The 14,889-nt window shown below is 28.0% G+C and overlaps 6 protein-coding genes across 7 annotated transcripts; 3 read left to right on the plus strand and 3 right to left on the minus strand.

The window, feature by feature from the left end:
* The first annotated feature begins 520 nt into the window (after positions 1–520).
* LOC138187550 (mitochondrial S-adenosylmethionine carrier protein-like) lies at positions 521–2,025 on the plus strand. Its single transcript, XM_069128471.1, has 6 exons — positions 521–705; positions 845–1,001; positions 1,089–1,198; positions 1,276–1,516; positions 1,590–1,728; positions 1,807–2,025. The coding sequence occupies exons 1-6, from the start codon at positions 655–657 to the stop codon at positions 1,919–1,921; spliced, it is 813 nt and encodes a 270-aa protein (XP_068984572.1). The 5' UTR covers positions 521–654; the 3' UTR covers positions 1,922–2,025.
* Hsdl2 (Hydroxysteroid dehydrogenase like 2) lies at positions 2,023–4,783 on the minus strand. The gene is made up of 8 exons (XM_069128470.1): positions 4,642–4,783; positions 3,792–3,955; positions 3,481–3,694; positions 3,200–3,405; positions 2,923–3,120; positions 2,612–2,827; positions 2,406–2,534; positions 2,023–2,322 (listed from the first exon to the last, which is right to left on the minus strand). Exons 1-8 carry the CDS (start codon positions 4,680–4,682, stop codon positions 2,210–2,212), a joined length of 1,281 nt encoding a protein of 426 aa, XP_068984571.1. The 5' UTR covers positions 4,683–4,783; the 3' UTR covers positions 2,023–2,209.
* A 204-nt stretch (positions 4,784–4,987) lies between these two features.
* LOC138187548 (asparagine synthetase domain-containing protein 1) lies at positions 4,988–7,921 on the plus strand. Its single transcript, XM_069128469.1, has 6 exons — positions 4,988–5,271; positions 5,367–5,567; positions 5,674–6,594; positions 6,676–7,088; positions 7,161–7,363; positions 7,431–7,921. The coding sequence occupies exons 1-5, from the start codon at positions 5,209–5,211 to the stop codon at positions 7,333–7,335; spliced, it is 1,773 nt and encodes a 590-aa protein (XP_068984570.1). The 5' UTR covers positions 4,988–5,208; the 3' UTR covers positions 7,336–7,363; positions 7,431–7,921.
* A 318-nt stretch (positions 7,922–8,239) lies between these two features.
* tub (interleukin 1 receptor associated kinase 4 tube) lies at positions 8,240–9,830 on the plus strand. Its single transcript, XM_069128436.1, has 3 exons — positions 8,240–8,607; positions 8,723–8,886; positions 8,958–9,830. The coding sequence occupies exons 1-3, from the start codon at positions 8,438–8,440 to the stop codon at positions 9,659–9,661; spliced, it is 1,038 nt and encodes a 345-aa protein (XP_068984537.1). The 5' UTR covers positions 8,240–8,437; the 3' UTR covers positions 9,662–9,830.
* A 172-nt stretch (positions 9,831–10,002) lies between these two features.
* Positions 10,003–12,680, minus strand: Rbsn-5 (Rabenosyn-5). 2 transcript variants are annotated; one of them, XM_069128433.1, is made up of 7 exons: positions 12,405–12,680; positions 12,143–12,268; positions 11,780–11,920; positions 11,549–11,710; positions 11,117–11,468; positions 10,613–11,000; positions 10,003–10,523 (listed from the first exon to the last, which is right to left on the minus strand). In XM_069128433.1, exons 1-7 carry the CDS (start codon positions 12,538–12,540, stop codon positions 10,296–10,298), a joined length of 1,533 nt encoding a protein of 510 aa, XP_068984534.1. In that variant the 5' UTR covers positions 12,541–12,680; the 3' UTR covers positions 10,003–10,295. The 2 variants fall into 2 exon arrangements, with proteins under 2 accessions (XP_068984534.1, XP_068984536.1); XM_069128435.1 differs by having other exon boundaries at positions 10,318–10,507.
* A 238-nt stretch (positions 12,681–12,918) lies between these two features.
* LOC138187567 (ADP-ribosylhydrolase ARH3) lies at positions 12,919–14,763 on the minus strand. The gene is made up of 6 exons (XM_069128488.1): positions 14,455–14,763; positions 14,205–14,362; positions 13,912–14,130; positions 13,718–13,830; positions 13,427–13,655; positions 12,919–13,311 (listed from the first exon to the last, which is right to left on the minus strand). Exons 1-6 carry the CDS (start codon positions 14,624–14,626, stop codon positions 13,144–13,146), a joined length of 1,059 nt encoding a protein of 352 aa, XP_068984589.1. The 5' UTR covers positions 14,627–14,763; the 3' UTR covers positions 12,919–13,143.
* Positions 14,764–14,889: the final 126 nt, after the last annotated feature.

Raw genomic sequence — 14,889 nt, forward strand, 5'->3', positions numbered from 1 at the left:
ATTATATACTGATAATAACCCAACATATAACTGAACTTTTAACCGTTAACGTTTAACCGTTCAGAATTCAACTCATATATCCTTATCAAATTTATTTAAATTACCTACGTATATTGTTACGAAGATTTTTTATAGAATAGAGATAATTATTGTTAATTTTATCTATTTATCTACCTATACAGAAAATTTGTTTAGGGTTGTAAAAGTTTTCAGTCTACCATTATAGGATTAAAAAATAAGAATATAGATTATTTGTTTGAAAAGTCATCATTTCTAACTGATAATGGATATTATCATGACATGAAAAAACAATGACATGAAAATTATACTTCAATGATAACATTAGATAAATTTTTAACGAAATATAGTAGTCATGTGCATGTAGATTAAACTAGGTTATTTTTGTGCTGTTATGCACAAAAATAAATAGAATTGTTGTCTTCTTTTATTGCAATTTAATAATTTTCAATGCGTGGAATCCAAAAAATGCGCCTTAACTTTAGAAATTTGGCAGTTCAAAAATTATGCGTATGTAAAGTTGAGCGGTTTTAGCGTATTTGATAATTTACTTTCATGCCACAGTGGCATATACAGTTCTATCCACGATTCATCCAATAAGTGTAGTTTAACTCAAATTAATAAAGTTATCATAATATGACATTAGAAACAACGGATACGAAATTTACTTTCGCTGTATCTTTAATAGTAAGTAACAAAATGTTTATTTATATAAGGGAGACAAAAATTGATCTAAATTATTTTTTAACTTAAATAGTATTTGAAAAATTGAAACTTTATTCATTATAATTCATTTATTCTATAATTCAAGTATTCATTTAAATAGGCAGGAGGATTGGCTGGGACATCTGTCGATGTAATATTGCACCCATTAGACACATTAAAAACACGTTTACAATCTAAGCAAGGATTTGCAAAATCAGGAGGATTCTCTAATCTTTATAGAGGAATTCTTCCTATAATAATTGGATCTGCACCAAGTGGTAAACAAGTGCTATAATATGAAGTCATATAAAGTAATTTAGAAATATATACAACTACATATAAATTAATCTCTTACAATACTTTAGCATCATTATTTTTCGTCACATATGAAGGTATTAAAAATATAACGCAATGTAGAGTACCTGAGAAATATCATTTGTTCCTTCACATGGGTTCAGCATCTTTAGCAGAAATGGTAATTTTTAGGAAAAAAGTAATTAATTAGAATTTTCATTAAGAATAAAACTCTAATTATATTTAATTTGAATGAAGGTAGCCTGTTTAATAAGAGTACCTGTGGAAATAATAAAACAAAGGAGACAAGTTTCAATGCTAGATAGACAAGATATTAATCTTAGATTATTATATAGTTGTTATTGGAGCACTGTATTAAGAGATATGCCTTTTAGTTTAATACAATTTCCAATGTGGGAATACTTTAAGAAAGTTTGGAGTTTGCATGTTGACAGAGAAATTCTTCCTATAGAAAGTGCAATATGTGGAGCAATTGCAGGTTTAAATATTTAGTATCCTATAATAATTTTAGTTTATAATTAATATATAATTAATTCCATGTAATTATGTAGGTGGTATTTCTGCTACTGCTACTACACCACTAGATGTTATAAAAACAAGAATAATGCTTTCACATGGAAATGGAAATACTTCAAAATTAAAAATACTATATGTATTAAAAGATGTATATAGAGATAAAGGTTTTCATGGGTAAGTCGGTATTTGATTTATAATGGATAATTTTTCAATTTTTATATTGATTTGACTTTAAAATTGGAAACTTTGTAGACTTTTTGCTGGTGTTAGCCCCAGAGTAATGTGCATAATTATGGGAGGATTTATCTTCTTTGGAACTTATGAAAAGGTAAAAGCTATAGGAATAAGATATTGCTTATATTTATAGATTGCTTTTATGGAAAATGACAAACATCAATGATATTTGTAAATATAGTTTGAAATATATGAATAACTATTTGAGCATTTAAATTGTATAATTCCTTTATTATTTGTTGTTACAAAATATATTACAAGAGAGTATATAAAAATATATTTTACATTAATCTTTAAAAACTGTATAAACGTTTTATACTTAACATTAAACTTTAAAAGAAAAGTAACAATATGAATATTCTAGTTTCATGTAAGAATATTCTAGATTCAGTGTTTCTTAAAAAGAGGAAACATTTGATTCTTAAAGTTTAGACTTTAATAGATTCATTAATTTTTCCAATTTCATTGCTTTTTGAAGGTCTCCACTAATTCTCAATTTTCCCATTACAAATGCTGATGTTGGTTTCAATTTTCCTAAACAAATACAAATTTTCTATTGATAAACCTCATTCTAAATCAATTTCTAATGCGTTTAATACATAAGTATATTTAATTACCAGAAAACATTGCAAAAAAGTTATCGGAATCCATTGTTAATGTAGCATCTGGTGATTGACTAGGTTCTCCTCTACCTGCAGAACCTTGACCAGTTTTAAGATCCAAAAACCACGTACCAGCTTCACTACCTATTAACTTTATATTAATGGACATGTTTCTAGAGCATTCAATAAAAGACAATATTTAATCTCACAGGCTGATTTACCTCTGACATTGAATTGAAATATGGCGCCTGTTTTGTTAACAAGATCACTATTTAAGTTTGCTTGAATAACGCTAAATATTTGTGCAATTTTTCCGTTTGTTTTATTAGTATCCTGTATATCTTTTTGTGTTAGTTTATATAATGAATGGGCTTCTGAACCCAAAGACTCCAAATTTTCATCCACAAAGAAATCTAGCATTAATTTATCTTTATTTTCTAAAAAGAAAGAGAAAGAAATATTTATAATAGATTCCTTTAACAAAGTATTAATTATAGATCACTATAGAAATGTTATATTCCACTCAATATACCTGGATTACATGCATAATCTGTGAAATCCGTGATTCCCTCATTTTTTAATATTTCTTCATCAATTAAAAACTGCCCAGTAATAGATTTACTATCTTTACAAATCAAAGCATACACAGCATCTCCCATTATATCAGGTTTACGACTGTAATTACTTGATTCAGCACCAGATAACATTGCAACCGCGGCAGTATAAATAGCTGGATTAAGAATAAATTTAGATTTATACAAATAAATAAAAATTAAGAAAATAATGAAATTAAAAAATGAATAATTTACCAGTCTTTGGCCAGACAGCATTTACAGCAATGCCACTGTCCTTAAATTCTTCAGCCATGCCAAGAACACACATTGACATTCCAAATTTAGATATTGTATACGCAACATGATTTTTAAACCATATTGGTTTCATGCTTAATGGTGGACTGATGTTTACTATATGAGGATTCGTGCTTTTTTTTAAATAAGGTAAACATATCTTGGACCTTAAAATAAATATCACAATAATAATTATCATTCTTGATTTGTACATGTAATTCGTAAAGATCTTTTATACTCACACTAAAAATGTTCCTCTAGCATTGATGTTATTCATAAGATCATACTTTTTCATATCTGTAAATTCTGTACCTGTTAAAGAAATTGCACTGGCATTATTAATAACAATGTCAATACCACCAAATTTGTTAATAGCATTTTCTACTGCAGACACTACTTGTGCTTCATCTCTTACATCTACGATGCAAGGTAATGCTTTACCACCCACTTGCTCAACTGAAACAAATGAATTTCTTTAATGAAGGAAGTTTCATACATCAAAATTTGAAATGATTAATTATTATTTAATATTTTTTATTATTTTTATAATTACTCTCTTTGGCAGCAGTGTATATGGTGCCTGGTAATTTTGGATGTGGTTCTGCAGTTTTAGCTGCAATAACGATATTTGCCCCATCTTTTGCAGCTTTCAAGGCAATAGTTTTTCCAATCCCTCTTGTTGCACCAGTAATAAAGATTGTGCGGCCAGCAAGTTTTCTATATACATATATTAAACATTTATACATGGTAAGTCTATTCTATAAAATTAATAGATATTAAAAACATACATCTATATATATCTGTACATATGAAAATATATATTTATTAATATGTATTGATAATGATTAGACTGCAGATGTTTATGCATTTATGAGAAATTTGCAGATATAAAAATGCACATAATATACAAAAATACATAAAATATCCAAAATAAGGTATTAATTACAATATTCAGTAAGTAAAATAGGTCTCTAATTAGGGTACACTATGTTAAAAGAATAAATTTACATAAACATCTGCAGTAATGATATTTACTATATATTTAATGATATTTTTGTAGCATTTATAATTAACTTATGTACAAATAAAATGTAACTAGAGCATAATTAACAGCACAATATGTATAATTTTCACTCAAATTTAATGAACTTTTTAAGACAATAAATTGATAATTTACAATTATCTTCTTTTGCATAATCGCCAAAATGATTGCAAATAACAGTTTGTTTTATTTTTAAACAATCTGTTATAAATAATTTATGTTTTTATTTATGTTTATGTTATAGGTAATATATGAATTATAAATTTATATTATATTATACTAATTTATATTATAAATATATAACACAATTTATAATGTATAATACAATTTATAATTTAAAATATAAATTTATAATACAAACCCCGTATTGATCATATTGCAAATAAATCGAGGAACTGTCATAAACGATATAAGATATAAACGTATAAACAGCTACGTAATTGTAAGATTGTGCTCGATCTAGTTAATAATGACTGAATAAAATATGTACAAAAAATATATTACGCTACACAGTATCACTATACAATACAATTCAAGGTCCAATGCGTGAATTTTGATTAATTATCGATTCTTTAAGATTGCCATTTTTGACAACATGGCGAGAACTCATGTAGAACAATGAAATACGTTCAAATTAACATCTACATTTTCTTTGCATGTTTTTGACGATTTTAAATATTTTAAAATGAAATTAAAAAATATCGGAAGAAATTTGTTAATTAAAATTAAATGCTAACGTAATTTTAACGTAATTAAAATCATAATTTTTATATATTTTATATTACCTTTATATTATTTTCGTATCATATAAACATACGTACGATTATGCTTAAATAAAGCATGATTTGAGATATACACATAACAAGACATTTATTTGTAAACCAACTGGTTTATATCTATAAAGGGTTATGTTTATGCCAATGTAGCCATGTGTGGAATATTCTGTAACATTTCACAAAACCATGCAAATTGTATAGAGATTTCACATGAGGTACTATTATTGAAATATACATTATAATCATAAACAAGAATTGTAATTAATAAGTTATAATATTATTTATAATATTTAATATTTTTCTCTCTCAGTGGGAAGCTTGCAAGAATTTAATAATTTCCCGTGGTCCTGATGGTTTAATTGAGAAATTTGAAAATTTAACTCCAATTTGGTCTGGTCACTTTGTTGCTTCTGTATTATGGATGCAGGGTTCAGATTTTTGTGAACAACCAGCTATAGATTCGAGTGGTAATATTCTTCTTTGGAATGGAGATATATTTTCTGGAAATTTGGTAAATATTATATATTATGCGAATATATTGACTATATTATAACTATTTCATGTACTAATAGGGAATGGGATAGAATATTATTGAATGATTATGTTATTTGTTTTAGGCTCAAGATAATATATGTGATACTATTGTGCTGTTAAATGCTCTACAGTCATGTTCAAATGTACTATCAGTGTTGCAAGAAATCCAAGGTCCATATAGTTTTATATATTTTCAAAAGTCTACAAATCTTCTGTATTTTGGTAGAGATGTTATTGGCAGACACAGTTTGCTTTTAAAAGTGGATACTGATGAAAATATTTTAACATTGACATCTGTTGCCAGTAAAGATGTAAATAGAATTATGGAAATTCCTGCAATTGGAATTTTTGTTATGAATTTAAACAATTCTAGAGTGAATTTTACATGCTACCCATGGAAGGAGCCAGATTTGCGATTTACTGATATTATTGAAGCAGTAGAAACACATTTGGGTGTAGATATTGATATTGAAAAAGCTATATTAAAATCAGATGTATCAACATGTCTACATTTGCATCCTAATATTAAAGACTTGGAATATTTGGAAAATAGTCCTTGTTTGGAAAATTCTTGTAAAATACTAGAATATTTGATAGAAGATAAAGATATCCTTGAAAGAGTCAATCAATTATTGAAACTTCTTTATAAGGCTGTGGAAGTTAGAGTAAAGAAACAGCCCAAATTCTGTAAAACATGTATTAAATTAGTTTTAGAGAAACAAGATGTTATATGCAATCATTCAAAAATAGGTATATTATTTTCTGGAGGATTAGATTCGGCTATTTTAACACTAATTGCTGATAAATATGTATCACAACATGAACCTATTGACTTGATCAATGTTGCATTTGAAAAGTCTATTAATACATCTAAGAAATCAAGTGCAAATAATGAAAAACAAAGTATGGAGGACCAATATGATGTTCCTGACAGAAAAACTGGAAAACAAACATTTGTAGAGCTTACAAAGATTTGCCCAAAACGAAAATGGAATTTTGTAGAAGTATATCAATCAAAATATACTTTGAAATACCCGTAAAAAATGAAAGATATCTTAATAACTAATTTATATTAATTCTTTCAGGTAAATATCAGTCAAACAGAATTGCAGAAATATCGTTCATCGCGAATTTGTAATTTACTATATCCACTATGCACTATCTTAGATGAAAGCTTAGGTTGTGCTGTGTGGTTTGCAAGTCGAGCAAAGGGCACAATTCATTTGAATACAAATGTATATGAATCACCATGTAGAGTACTTCTCTTAGGCATGGGTGCAGATGAATTGTTTGGTGGATATATGAGACATAGAACGATATTAAGGCACAAGGGTTGGGATGCTTTAACACGAGAACTAAACATTGAACTAGCTGGAATCTCTGAAAGAAATTTAGGCCGTGATGATCGTATCGTATCAGATCATGGAAGACAATCTAGACTGCCATACTTAGATGAAAACATAGTAGAATATGTTCAAAAACTGAAACCATGGGAAAGGTAAATTGGTAAAATAAATATAGAAAGAAGAATAAAAAATAAAACGAAATTATATTATTAAATTATTTATAGGTGTTATCCAACAGATAAAATGCCATCTGGATTAGGAGATAAATTACTTTTACGTTTAGTGGCATATAAACTTGGTTTCCGAAATACGGCCAATTTCCCTAAAAGAGCTTTTCAATTTGGATCTCGAATTGCTAATGGCAAAGAAAACGCCAAAGATATATCAGATCGCTTATGAAATTATGGTATATGCAATTTTTTCTGATGTCAGTAAATATAATGTTTAGTTAATTGTATAGTTAATTGTGAAATTACTTATGACCTATGTTTCAGGTATTATTTCATATTTACAGAGTTTATATTCTAAAATCATTAAAATAATGATGCTTATATATAATTACATTTAACAAATTATACATAACAAGATTAAATGTAATTGTAATGGGCATTGAAAGGTTCATAATATACAATGCAAAATTAGTGCCTGAAGTGAAAAAACTGCAGAAAAACTTAATGTCTTTTTCTTCTATGTGTAAATAATAGTTCAGCGAATTTCTTAAAAATAGAAATGTGCAAGTTTAGAAAAGAGAATATAAAACTAGCGTTTCTTTTTTTCACTGAATCAGTCAATATTTTTCTTAGTTTATAATCTACCTCAAAATATGCATACTTTGAACAAGACTGTGATATTTTGTATGTGTTGCAGCTCTTGTATTTTTTGTACTTCAAATTAGTATACACGTGTCTATGAAGACATTCTTTTTAATAAATTTTATATACCAATCTTTTTACAGAACATAAAAATAAAATATTTCAATAACAAATTTTTCAAATATTCTAAATTTAATGTGTGCTTCCTTATATCATTTTCCCCGAAGTTTATATTTTATATGTATTATATATGTATTTCAGAAATTACATATTACATCTTCTATTTTTAATTTAAGTGAACTGTAGTAGAAATAATGTAAACCTAAAAGTGAATCTTGAAAAATAATTATTACTTACATACTAATGGATAGTATGTTTATTATATAATAATATTTTTATTATTATTTATTGTTTATTATATCCTTATGTACTAATGGATAATAGGATCAACAGAGAGAGAGAGAGAGAGAGAGAGAGAAATACACCTTTCTGTCTTTCTCCATAGTGGTCGTTAGCCATGTGATCATATATCCGTAATTATGTATGAAAATTCAAAGAATTGAGGTTAAAAAATCGTAAGTCGTTAGAAACTATTTTCCAGTTTTATTGCTAAATTAATATAAGTTTATTTCTACTGTACTGCCCATTTTTATTTACGTTTCATAAAAATTGAAGGATTTATAAGGATAATGTCGCAAAGTACAATTTGCTTCGACACAGAGATACGGAAATTAAGGCCTGCGGAATTATATAAACTGGGACAAATATTAAGTATACAGGATTCATGGAAAAAGTTAATGGCAATTATACCAAAGGATAATGGTTCTAATCTGCCAAAATTTAATGTTGAACATTTTAGGTATACAGTAGCAAATATTAATTAAAAATTGTATTATACTTTTATTATAATATTTTATTATACTTAATATAAAGCAAACTATGTTTTTCATTTATTATTGTTTAAACTTTTATAGTATGATTGAGCAAGCTGCACAGCAAGGAAATGCAGCAGAATTATTTTTATCAGAGTGGGGGACAATTGGTAAAAGGAGACCAACATTGGGTTATTTATTAAGCCTTTTAACAAAAGCTCAGTTATTTAGAGCTGCAGATTATGTTGCTGGAGAACTACTAAATGGTATAATAAAAAAATATTGCTATAAAGTATATAATTACTGTAACTTAAATAAAGTCCTTATTTTTTTTTAGAGGAACTTCCAAAACGGCCACAATGCGGACCTGCAGCACCTGTAGATATCTCTAACGAAATAAAGAGATTATTGGAAGATAAGGAGGAACTTGAAAATTTTAATTTTAATGAATCTTTGATATTTGAATTACCTACGCAAGTTGATGACAATGAAACAGTTAATCCTAATGTAATGAATGATGGTTCTTTGGAAAGAAATATGCAGTCAACACAATTGATTTCTTCAAAAGGGAAACACAACAAAAAGCAATTAGAAAATGATGAAGGAACATTAAATGCACAAATGTCAGATTTGATGAAATTTAGTAGTGAAGAAAACGTACAAGAATGTAGAAAACAAGAACAAGTACTCAAGCAACAAGAAATATCATCTGGTGAATTGCCAGTTTTTTTAAATCGGTTTGGACAATCTGCAGAACAAACGAAATTATATCAAGAAGTATTATCAAAAGAACTTCCTGTATTTTTGAATAATACAATTTTATCAAATGAAATTTTAACCAATTATGAAACAAAGGATTCATTACATTTATCCAGTAGAAATATTGATGAAAACGAAATATCTTCTACCGAATTACCGCAATGTATTGTTGAACTTCGTTACTCTGATAGTACACGCAGTCTCGAAAATAACACGAATGTAGCACAAAATGCATTGAGCTCGAAAGAATTACCAGTTACAGTACTAGAATATAATGAATAACGCAGGATTTAATTGTTTTAGTAACTATATACATATTTTATACTTTTTTCATTTATGAAACATCTAACATTCCAAAATGATGAGAATTATTTATAAATACATATTTTTATAAAATATTTGTAAAGAGAAAATTAAACTTTGATTTAGGTAGATTAATTTTTCATGAAAAGGCATACCATCCCATTATTACACATATATATAAGAAATATTTAGTTTTATGAACTTTGTTTGTATGAAGTCAAATGTGAGAAATATGTAAATATGTGTGAGTTTCCGATAATATTGTAAAACCAGATACATTTCTGGGCTGTGGAACCGAAATTAAATAAATAACAATAATATTGTATTAAAAATCATATATATTTTTTAATATTAATATATACAATAATAATTTAGTATATTAAATGTATACATTACGAAATACCATCATGATATAATTATAATTATAATTAATTATAATTAAATTCATGAATGTAAAGGAACTTTTAAAGTACATTACGTTGTGCAATAATACGTGAAATGGATGCAGTGATACGTGAAACTTTCGATATAATGGGAAGGTTTATTAAGTCTTATTTAAACCCGATAAGAAATACAGAATTACCTAATAAAAAAATGCAGATATGTGTATACTTTATCCATCGCTGTTATTACTTTCTCTCATTGTGAAGTAGGCGCTTTGGAGCTCTTTAAGATTGCGTTCTAACGTTGCAACCTCATCATATCTGCAATCTGCTTTAGCTTGCTTAATGTAAGCTCGAAGATTACTCATTTGCTCAATTATAGGATCCATAGAAGATGGCATTATGGGAGTGACACTAGATGGACCCCAACCTTGTGATTGATCTAGTACCACATTTGGCTATGTGAACATGATATCAATGGTATTAAATTAAGAATGGGAGTTTTTGATAAAACTTTTTTTCCGTTTATTCAATAAATTAATATCACCTGATTTTCTTTCATAATGGGTCGAACTTCGAGGTTCCATGTCTCCCTTTTACGTTGCTCTTTCGGTCTTTCTCTTTGTTCTTCTTCTAATTGTCTTTCATACGCAATTCTAGCTTCTATACGTCTTTGTCGTTCCTTCTGTAATTCCGCGTATCTCTCTTCTGAAGGTAAAGCTTGCACGCTCAATAATTCTTCTTTCAAAAAGATCATCGCAGACACTCTAACCATATGATGCAATCGAAGTTCTTGATCCTGCGGAGGATTTTCTACGCATCTCATTCCGAGTACTGAAATTCTTTTGCTAATTAAATCTATATTCTCGCCTAACTTTGCGATCTTATTTCTTAAAGCTTGAGCATCTTCTAAATTATATGTGGATTCCCCCTCACTGAAAAACATATCTCTTAACTTCGTACGAGTAATTTTGTGCTAGGAGCAATATAAAATTGTACACAAATGTTATAGTGTTACAAATGTCCATTTTACAATTATTGGACCACGTACTTCAAGGATTCCCACATTTTGTTGTACATTTTCACGTGTTGTGAAGCTTCTTCCATATATGCCCTCAGCTTTTCATAAAATTGGCATACTATTGGTTTATCAAAATGTTTTGCTTTTTGTTTTTCTCTCGCATCAAGCAGATTCGCACAGTGCGTACATATTCTAAAATGCTGCTCACTACCTGTTGAATCGTTAACCAAGGATAGTACACTATTTAAACTACCACTGGATGGTGACCTCGCCAATTTTGTAAGACCAATACCCGCACGTACTAAACGTTCCGAAATTGGTCGTTCGGAAGTAGGAGATACTGCTGAATCATCTTGTACAGAAACAGGACTTGTCATTTTTCCTGTAAACATAAGGAATTAGATTTCTATAAAAATTTATTTTCCAATATCTTTTTCTTTTAATAATTTTGAAACTACCAACTTGCATCTTGTAAAGATAGAAATATTGTACAATTGTGACACATAACAGCTCCACAAAGTCTACAATGATGTTTTCTTCTTGCGACATGAAAACTTTTTGCACAAGTAGGGCATAATTTTACATCTTTTTCATCTATCCATGGCACAATGGTGCGTTCATGAACTATCATAAAAAAAGTAAAATATTAGTTAATTTTTCTTTGTAAAATGAATAATAAAATTTGTATTCTACCTTTTCTATCAACTGGATCAGATGGTAAATTGTTTAATAATTTGTCTAGTCTTATGAGAAGTTTATTTGTTTCTGTAGAGTAACGCTCCAATCTCATATTTCTTACTTCTTTAAAGTAGTTTGTATGTGACGTCATTGCACCTGAAAATTATTAATACAATTATATAACATTTTCTTTTGAAGGATTTATAAATCATTTTAAATTCTACAGATCTTTTGTTAACTTTTTAAAAGATAGCTTGAATATATCTCTGTTATCTTCTCCAGTGTATTATAAATTTCTTTTCTTCAAAGTAAAATTGTTGTAATATTAAATTTTTTAACATAAATCAATATCAAAGAGGATTTTCTCTTTGTCAATACCTATTTCTTGAGGTCCCCAATTAATTTCTGGGCTACGTTGCCTAGTAGTTGATGGTATACTATTTGCAAAGGAATCTGACATTTCATCCTGCTTTAAAATCTTCTTTTTAGCCTTACCAAAAAGATCTAGAAAAATAAAATGATTTAAATATTTGTGACACACTTACTTTTAAAATACATTATCAATTTTTATAATCCATTAATATGTTTGTTTAATAAATTTATAAGATTTAAGGATAATTATGAAAGTTTGAAGCTTTACCTTTAAGCGACTTCAAAATTTCTGGATCATCTTTATGGAAATCCTCGAAATGTTTCGTTAATTGATTAGGTGCTTTGAAATCGGTCATACATATTGGACAAATAAATCCTTCTAATACTTCCTCGCAGCCAGCCATTGTAAAATTTTATATTTAAAGGATTTCTACTATCTTTTTTTGTAATTTCTTCTTAACTTATACTCCACAGAAATCATTTGTAGGCGTCTCTTCAATCGTGGATAAGCAACGTGTTTTCTGAGCAGCCATATTGAATCCTATCAGCTGAGAGAAATGTCAATTTCTTTTAAATAATTCTTAATAAAAGTTAATTAATAAAAGCTTAATAAAAGTTAATTTTTAAAATTAATTTTCTGACCAATTTTCATGATTTATTTAGATAAAAGCCTTGAATAATTAATATTTTATTTCTGGACATTGTGTTCTATTATTAATTAGAAAGTATTTGCATTATACATATAAAATACTTTCTTGTAATTTTAAGAATAATTAAAACTATTTAAAAGATTGTACAGATTATTTATTCGATAAATGTACAAATTCATAATAGTTATAGGTACATAAGATGTTATAAATCTGTCATAAAAATATTTCACGAATAACTTAGCAATAATTGAGTAGTTAACAAAGACAGTCTTAATGATAATTACATTTCTACAAGATTCTTATTAAAAAATAAAACAGTTATTACATTTGATCTTGTGCGTAAATAAAAGGAAATTTCTATTGCGCTACCGACAATTCAAGTAGTTTATCGCCTAAAATCCGAAATTCCTCTGAGGCTTCACAATGCTGTAAAAGATTATTACTAATTTTTTCTTCTCCATAATATGCACCGGCTATCGCTCCAGTCATACTACCAATGGTATCTGTATCACCACCTAAACTGATCTGAAAAGTAATTTTTGTTTTATGTATAATTTTTAATTAAAGAGAAAAAATCATTGATATTAATAATCGTAACTTTATCATTATTTTACTCAGAGAGGTAATATATTGTATTTACAGCATATTGAACTGCTCTTCTGAAAGGATTATCTGTCTGTATACCCGTGATTGGTTTTTGTGCTCTTAAAAAACAAAATATTGCAGTAGGTACTGAATACAAAGCTGCAACACTATTTCCCAACTTTTGTATCACTTTTTCATCGTGTGAGCCTTCACTATCTTCAGATATTAGTGATTTTACCATACATAGCTGTACTTTGTATGGTTGCGGTTCTGACAAACCTAATCTGCAAAAAATAAACATTTTAAACAAACAATAATTTTTAAAATTGTGTTATCTGTATGTTACCCTTCTTCATCTTTTTCTATTTGATCCATTTTATGAATCAAATCATCAATAAAATTTGTTACATTTAATTCTTCATTTGGATTTAAATGCAGACTTTGATAAATTGCTGTTGCCTGAAAAATAATAAAAATATATTTGGATTATAATTACTCAATGAGACTATAACATGTTAATGAATTTATAAGCACAATTACTTGCAAAATAGCTCCATCTATTCCAACTTTATGAGTATGAGTAATCTGAGTCACTTTCCTAACTGTATCTAAAAGTTTATCATAGTCTTGATATGAGAATAGTGCAATAGGTGCAACTCTCATTGCACCACCATTTCCCCATGACCCTTGTCCATTAAACTGCTCTTTGGCTGGACTTACAATGTCTGCAAATTTGTTACCCCGTAATTTTTGAAATACCTTTAACAAAATTTGAATCTCAAAATCAATCTCTGTGTCAGGATTACAAAATTATGATAGATGTAACATCATACCGCTACAACACTCATACCATAGCCTCGATTAGGTTCTTGGTAATAACTTTTAACAAATCTTTTTGCAACATCAACAATGTCTAATTCCTTCTGGTCAACCAGAGATTTAGCCAAAGAGTAAGTCATAGCAGAATCATCTGTAAACTGCATGACAGGTGCTGTAGAATTAAAAAAAATGTTCTATAGAAAAATACTATTATTTCTATATTTTATATTATTTTATAGAATGATGACTTTTTTAAATACATACCTTTGTATGGTGGACCTTCCAGTTTATTAAATGATTTTTGTAAAACTAATTTCATGCCGCTTGTTAACTGATCGCCGCTATCATAAGGACTACCAGTGCAATCGCCGATTAAAGCACCAAGCATTGTACCGCGAAATTTGCTTTTTAATAATGATAAATCCATCTTTGCCATAACCTTCTTGCACCTCAAACTCTTTAACTAAATTTGAGGGTTTGCGAACACTTTAATGTAGGACTTAATATGATGTTTAAAGTGATATCAAAGTAAATACTATGTTACGAATGTCGATTACTCAGATAAATAATGATAAAGATCACTTAACTTATGGACATTTTATTATACTTTATACCATACTTGATTATATATACATATACATACATATCAAGTTATTTACCGGTACGATAAGATGTCTCTGCTTGTAAGTTCGTAAGAGA

Source organism: Bombus flavifrons, chromosome 15 (assembly GCF_040668555.2).
Source record: "Bombus flavifrons isolate JBK064 chromosome 15, iyBomFlav1_principal, whole genome shotgun sequence".
Lineage (NCBI taxonomy): Eukaryota > Metazoa > Arthropoda > Insecta > Hymenoptera > Apidae > Bombus > Bombus flavifrons.